The following is a 7,704-nucleotide window of genomic DNA, read 5'->3' on the forward strand; positions in this document are numbered from 1 at the left end:
TCCATTTATGTGATAAAAATTCGGTCATCCTAAAAAAATGATGGACGGAATTATTTTACTTTAATTACGGTAAAATGACACACATTCAATTATTGTACTAAATTTATCTTAATAAAATAAAAGCCACATAATAGCTGTCATTTTCATAATTAAAAAAAAGAGATTTAAGTGCTGCTACACGCGAGAAATATCCCCGGTTCATAATCAATTATACGTATTGATTGATAGCTTTGATTTTTTTTTTCTTTTATGAAAGCTTGTAGAAAAAAAGTGAAATTTGAACTCATGTTTCAATAGAAGCGTCTGCAATTCAATTAGTATCATTACTTCTTTATTCATTCCGTTCTTCTCCATCTAATAAACTTTATAAGTTTATTTGCTAATGTAAGTGTATTTGTACAAAAGACAAACAAACAAACAATCAGACATGAGCAGTCCTCGTGTTCTGTCCCGGCCCGGACAGGAAGTCTTTAGGACTGGCTTTAGGCTATTTGGGCCTATATTAAATACCTCCTTTACTTCTGTAAAATGTCTTTAAATGTGTCTTTTTGGGGGGAAGAAAACGTCCTGCAATGTGGTTCCGATGCAGTTACTCACATCACGTGTTCAACCAGGTTTCTGGTCATCGTCTTTTCTCGTCTTATTTCGTGTTTTATCGCGGATGCGGTGTGCCGGGCATGGGGTTAGACAGGGGGTTTAGTGCCGGTTGCCCCCCCGGCCCAAGGCCATGAATGAGCACCCTCGGGACAAGAGGTCTCTGGAGGCTGGGATGCGGCGTGGAAGGAGTCCGGTACATACTGCTGTACATGGCCGCGGCCGCCGCGGCCGCCGTCGTGCTGTCCACGGTGCCCAGCAGGCTCGGGTGGTAGAAATAGGGCGACGGGAACATTCTCTGTAAGGCCGAGTAGTTTCCTGCTTCAGCCAGCAGCTCTAATCCCACCGCCGTTTGCCTCTTCCACTTCGTCCTGGAAATCAGATCAAAATACAGGAGATGAATTATTTAACCGGTTCGCTCTCTGCTAATTCCCCAAACGCCCCCTTAATTGGCATGCAGAGGCCTAATTACTACATGCACCAATTTATGGTTAAGGTTTAATTAGGCAAAAAAGAAAAGAAAAAGAAATATCACGACAGGTTGATCTGCAGGTCTGTTTTTCTCACACTTGTACAAATAATAAATTCAGACTCTATAATAAATATTCCCATCAGAATTTATTTTGAAGAGTCGCAGGTGAAATGTAAAAAAATAAAATAAAATAAATGCAGGATTTTAAAAGAAGGTCTGCGGCTGGAAATGGATTTTTTTAAACTCAAGGACATTTTCAGCAATTACACCGAGGGGACAAAATATGGTGTGACACCTCCAGAATGAAATATATCAATGTAAGCAATACGTCTAATTAAGATGTAAACAAGCAGATATTTTCAAAAAAATCTGTCATGTTTTTTTTCCGTGACGAGCAGAACTTTTTTTTTGAATCGGTCGTAATTTCAGCCTCACGGGCGTCTAAATGTTTAATTCAGTTTAAACAAATCTCTGTGGTTTTTATTAGAATAGAAAGGCTGAGATTCGCCGGGCCTCAAAGCGCGACAGATCTGCTGGAATAGAAGTCGTGCAGGTGAGTCAGAAGCGGTGCAGGTGAGGTGATGGCGCGGCGCAGGCCTGCAGACCTGCAGACCCGCAGACCCGCAGACCGACGCGCTGCGGGTATGAGTGAATAAAATAATTCAGCAGCTTCACTAAAATAACTAAATGTGACCCACAGAGAGAAGACATGGGGGTCTACAGGGGTTTATTTCAGTCGTGATTGTTTATATGTTAACAGGGTTTTAAAAATGCTGAAATCTCCCACTGTGGTTCCGGCTGGTTTCAGCCCTGCTGCCATGGACCCCCCCTTCTAAAAAACACTGTTTTGCAGGTTGTGCTGGTGCGCCAGCGCGACCCTGTTCTGCCGTTTGTTGCGTCTGCATGTCTGATGATGATGATGCGGATTCCTACCGTCTGTTCTGGTACCAGGTCTTGACTTGTGTGTCGGTCAGGTTGAGAGCCGCGGCCAGGTCCATGCGGTCCTGCACGCTGAGGTATTTCTGTCGCTCGAAGCTCCTCTCCAGCTGGTTCAGCTGGTGGTCCGTAAAGGCTGTGCGCGCTTTGCGAGGCTTTTTCGTGCGCATCGGCGGACTGTCTCTGCTACTGGAGATCTCCCGGTCCCCTTCTTCTTTAGTCCCTGAATACAGAGCAGGGCGGAGGAGTGAGATTAGTGCTTCAACACGAACCACGAGACCTGCTTTGAAATGCGTTCACTTACAGTCCAAAATTTGATTCAGCCTTCCTTTCGCTGCTCTAACACACAACCAAAATAAGCGTCCCCAGCCTCAGCGCCTCCAGCCAAACTTTCACCAACTCGTACAAATACTGGCTCAAAGTTCTGTCCTCTGACACGTGCGGCACAGACGCAAAGCAGGTATTTGTCACCTGAACTTTTATATATATATATATCCTTTTTTCCTTCAGAAAACGAGAAATCAATATGTCAATCCATCTCTATTTGTAGCTGTTTTTCAGTGCTCCATGATCCCCCCTCTAGGAAGAACAATAATCTCTCTAATTGACCCACTAGGGAGGCCCCGCGCGCGGGGAAAATCACCAGGCTTACATCTGTTTTCACATCTATTACACTAATAAAGGAGGCTGAACTAAGACAAAGAATCAGACAGTTAAACATTATTTTTAGTTTTATTATTATTATTATTATTATTATTATTATTAGCCAGTTAATTGCATCATTTTGGCTCAATCCCTCGTCTCTATCTGTTTTTGCTGGCTATTTTTATAGCCTATAATTCATCTGCATTTTCACCTTTATTAAAGGAAAGCACGGCTATTCCACACGGTGGGATGAAAGCATTTCTGAGCTCTTACCGTTGCATTTCATGTCACTCTGAATGTCGTCTCTTTTGTCCAACTTGCTTCTGTTGTCGTCTTGTTCCAGCTTGGGCCTGAAGCCGTCCGGAGCCGTGGCACTTTCTGGTTTTGGCGTGTGATGGGGTGAGGATACACTGGTGCTGTAAGGTGCGCAGGCTGCCAGCGGTTTACTGTCGCCCAGAATGTCTTTGATTAGAAACGAGGAGGTGGCAGTCCTCGGGGCGCAGCCGGCCCCGGCGAGCGGCTGCTGCTGCTGGGGCGACAGCGGCAAACTCTGCGGCTGGTTGTGGTGATGGTGGTGATGCTGAAGGCTGTCCTGGACCAGATGCGGGTCGGCGGCGTGCTCCATGGTGACCGAGATGGGGGATGAGGGGGCTGTTCCCACAGTGTCTATCTCCGAGCATGGTGACGGGGTCGCCTGGCTCCTGAAATCCGCTGTCCTGCTGTCGCCGAGCCGAAAATCTCCGTTCATGAGCACGGGGTTGCCAGAGTTAGAAGCGCTGGATAAAATAGTGTCTATCCCAAAACTCGACCCGCTGGATCCTTCCATATTAAGAAAGGAGTGGTGAAGCCTTCATAACAACCGCGAGATGCTTCTCCTCCGGTGCAAATCAGAAGAAAAAGTCAGCAAAATGAACTGAGAGTTAGAGGAAAAATTAAAAAAAAAAAAGACAAGAGTTGAGGAATAAACCCAGGAGAGAAACAAAATCCACGTTTCGAGCGGCTCGGACGGTCCAGATGTTACATTCAGTGGAAATGCGGAAAAGCAAAGTGTGGGTCTGCGTAGTCCACGTCGCTTTTTGTGTTTGGATGTTGAACTTTGTGTTAAAAGTTGAGGCGTATAGAGAGATATACATAGAGCTGACTCCTCGACATCAGGCTCCCCCTTTTTGCTGCTAATCGCTCCAGTGTTGCTCTACAATGACTTCCTATACTGACGTCACGGCCCACGGCGAGGGGGAATTAATATTTTCTCCTTTATAATAAACACTCGACGCCTTTTCTCTCTCCCCCCCACCACCTCCCTGCGCTGCCATTGGCTACCACCCTGACCGGCTCCGGCACCTCACCAATCAGGGATTTGTTTCTTTATCCAGACAGCAGAAGACAACCGTTGAATTGAGTTTAGTTGTGGAAGAGCGCTTTAAAAACGGAGGAAAAAACACGCGCGTGCTTTCAGGTCACGCTGTAAACATTTTTGTATGAAAGCCGAGCTTAAAAAAAAAAAAGGAAAAAAATTAATTATGAAGTTTGAACAATTGAAGTCTAACTAAAAGGCAACCCCCCTACAGTGGCTGCGCAGCACTTCCAGCTCTCTGGTAGGATCAATTAAAAATATCTTTTCCAAATATCACCTCACTTCATTGAGTCGCTTCCTCTGTCGCGTGAAACTTTTCAGAGCTGAAGCAGTTTTAAAGGCTCCACTGCTGCTGTGCTTTAACTCAAATTTCAGACCTGATTTTGAATTGAAAAAATCATTTTCGGGGGGGAAAAATGTAAGATTATTTCAGACGTGAAAATCAGGCCACGATTGGAGCGGCTGCGGTGTCACGGATGCATCCATATGCATAAACTCTTCGAGCCGCAAGGTCGGCGTATTTAGGAGTGAGGAGGAGTGCTGGTGACTGTCATGACAGCGCATCTTCTTAATAACCATGTCATCCTAATTAGTAAAGTAATTATGAGGCGCTAATGAGCGTTCAAAGGTAGTAGGAATTCAGCACTTTTCCCCTGACGTGGATTTGCAGGATGTGGAGGAAAATGTGCGGCGCGCTCAGCTGACGGAGGGTCTGCAGAGAGGCTGCAGGTCTGTATGTGCACACTCTGTGGATGATGTCTGTTCTGGGAGCTGCCACCTCTCACTGCTAGCTGAATGCATGCTCCTGCTCCTGCTTCACTTTATTTTGGCGGACGTGAGATTTCTCTCAGATGGATTTTTCTCTCTCCGCACACTGCGCACTTTCCCGGAATCTGATGATGGAGCATCGAGCGGGTTCAGCTTATTATTATTGTTGTTTTCTTCTTCTTCTTCTTCTTCTTTCCTCTCCAGCAGGTTGATGATGACGCTGGTGCTGATGATGATTATTGATGTGAGACGGATGAAGATTTTATGCTGTTGTTCAGAAATCCGGACTTGTAGGTTTGTTCCTGATTTAATTGTTAATTTTAAAAAACTGTAATTATGCAGGGCCTTGATCACCTGAAACGCCATTTATTTAATATATATTTCTTTATGTTTATTTTATTGGTCTTTGAATTCAGCACATTGTTAAGAAATGTATTGTACGGAACCAACTAGTGGAGGAAAAAAAACCTTTCTGACTTATTACAAAAAAACCAAACAAACTATATTTCTGCTTTTTGACTTTCTTTTTGTCGATTTTTAAATTTCTCTAAACTCGCGCGGAGCAGCACCACAGAATGAAAATGCTGAACTTTTATTTATAAGTCAAATGCATTAATGAATTACCAGCAAGCTGTTAAGCAGCAGACTCCAATTATCAGCTTTATGTTTGGATTATTCACACATGCTAAATCGTTCAGTGTTTTTTTTCTCTTCTTCATACAGTTTCTAGGACAATTAAATAAGAAATGGTTCACCTCAAATTTTAACATTTAATCCAAAAAAATCGACGAGCGCGTTTTCTATCATTCCTGACAGGGAACAAATAAAATGAGCGTGTTTTAGTGAAACGTTCCTGAACGCTGCACAGCGGACTGATGGTCTGGACCCGAGCAGGACTCCTCTCAGCGGGTCTGTGCTTCTCCCGCATGAGACGCAGCCGCAGTTTGAGCGCAAGGCGGCGACAAAGCGAGGCCAGAGTCTGCAGGAGCGAAGTTCAGGAGCACAGCGAGGCCTCAGCTGCCCTTTAACGAGCCCAAAGACTCCAGTCCGACAGCTTGGTATTAAAATAATACGGACTAATTATCAACCAGTCAGGCCCTGATGAAGCTGCAGACTAAAACAAAGTGACAGTCAGAGAAACAACATGGCACCAATATAAAAGGCTTCTCCTGCGCCGCGGAAAGCAATTAGAATATGCAGCCTGGAATCAGGCCTTTTCTGAACCGGATTCCTACAAATCGCTGCGTTCAGATCAAAGCGATGCTTAAACACGTCAGTCAATGGTGAGAAGCGCACGAGCTGCTCATCAGCCGCAAACACGAACAATCAATCGCTTTATTAGCTGTCAGTGAGCGCGACCAGTCCGCGCGTCGTCTCACTGGCCTCGGCTGATGGTCGATGATGGGACGGTGGGACGGGGGCTGGCACCGTATTGATTCTCCGGCGGCTTTGCGTGTAAGCTGTCACTCCACCGCTGGCGACCTTTAGGTTGCACAGTTGCGGCGTTTACAAAGAGACACCCCGCATTTAGACTGTCAATCACCGCGGGGAGGGCGCCGGAGCGGCCGGACGCGCGCCGACACGCAGGTTGTGTTCAAGTTTGAAAAAGAAGACAGTAAAGATTCCACAAAATCTGAGGCGGATTCTCAGAAAACCGCAACATGCGCAGAAAACAGGTGCACGATGATGATGTGCAGCTTTTATTTCTATTCAATTACACAGGAATCAACGTCATTAACAGCGGGATCCAATCAGGATACACAGGGGAGATCACCGATGACGAAAATATGCAAGCTGAAAAAATATTAGTCGTTGGCTGGATGTTTTTAGTTATAAGCATCCAATTAAAAATTAACTTTAAATATGTTTTTCACGAAGCTTTAATTAAACCATCTCATAGTAATTTAATCGCTTTTCAGGGGGCAGTGAAAAAAACAGGAAACAGCAACAATGAGTGAAAATGTAACTGATAAAGTTAATTTTCATCTTTCCTGCTTTTAATTTAACAATAAAAAAAATCAATCTGTTCGTTACTGAAGAAAATAATCCCAGTCACGTGATCTACTACAGACGCATTATTTGAGTAATTCAAACGTGTTGATTACTAACAAATTACATTCTGTCCAATTATATTTATGCTGATGTGTGACCAAACTTACAATATTTAACACTAAATAATCAAATTTTAATAGAAGTTTTGGTTCATTCAGAAGTAAAAATGGGAAATCTGAAGATTTTTTTTTTTTTTTTTTTTTGTTAATTTACAAATTAGAAACAGCTGAGTCAAATCTGGACTAATTGAATTTATGGATTCTTATTGTCGTGGCCTGAAAATGGCAGAGCAGGCATGTGCAGGGTGTGGTCTAATGTCTGGCTGACCATCCCATCAAAGTGCTTTTGTCCTTGACAGATGGTCGGGGAATTACAGTGATTAAAAGCTGCAAAAGAATGAGCTGTCTGAGGGAATGTAGAAAGTCAGAAGATCGTGACTGATCAAACCGTCATCACACAGATGTCTCCTCTGTTTGGTGGTCAGTGTTTACGCAGGAGAAATTCATTCATAAAGAACTAAATAAGACAAATGCTTCATTTGTGCAGAATGTGGTGCGACTGGCTGTCAAACCTCCATCAGGGCTCTTTGGAAAATGCACATCCACAATCCTAAAAATCAAATCCTTTAAAATCCGAGAACCACGCTGGTGCAAATCACTCTGTTCCAATGAGGACATGACGAGTCGGAAAAAAAAGTGAAAATGAACCTCTGCGAAATGTCTTCCCAGACTCCAAGAGCGTTTTAACACCTGGGCACACGCAGGTCTCATGTGTTTTCAAGTACCTGGCTACAGCAAATATCACACAGTTAATCTTTTTTTGTGTGTTTGTGCCGTTCCCGAGAGGTCACGGCGGTGAGCCAGCAGAGAGTGTGTGGTTTGGA

At 44.1% G+C, this 7,704-nt stretch overlaps 1 protein-coding gene across 1 annotated transcript; it reads right to left on the reverse strand.

Annotated features, from left to right (window-relative positions):
- Nucleotides 1-652: 652 nt before the first annotated feature.
- barhl2 (BarH-like homeobox 2) lies at nucleotides 653-3,473 on the reverse strand. The gene is made up of 3 exons (XM_041936012.1): nucleotides 2,921-3,473; nucleotides 2,000-2,225; nucleotides 653-965 (listed from the first exon to the last, which is right to left on the reverse strand). The coding sequence occupies exons 1-3, from the start codon at nucleotides 3,471-3,473 to the stop codon at nucleotides 653-655; spliced, it is 1,092 nt and encodes a 363-aa protein (XP_041791946.1).
- Between the last annotated feature and the right edge of the window lie 4,231 nt (nucleotides 3,474-7,704).

Source organism: Chelmon rostratus, chromosome 4, assembly GCF_017976325.1.
Source record: "Chelmon rostratus isolate fCheRos1 chromosome 4, fCheRos1.pri, whole genome shotgun sequence".
NCBI classification, from domain to species: Eukaryota; Metazoa; Chordata; class Actinopteri; order Chaetodontiformes; family Chaetodontidae; genus Chelmon; species Chelmon rostratus.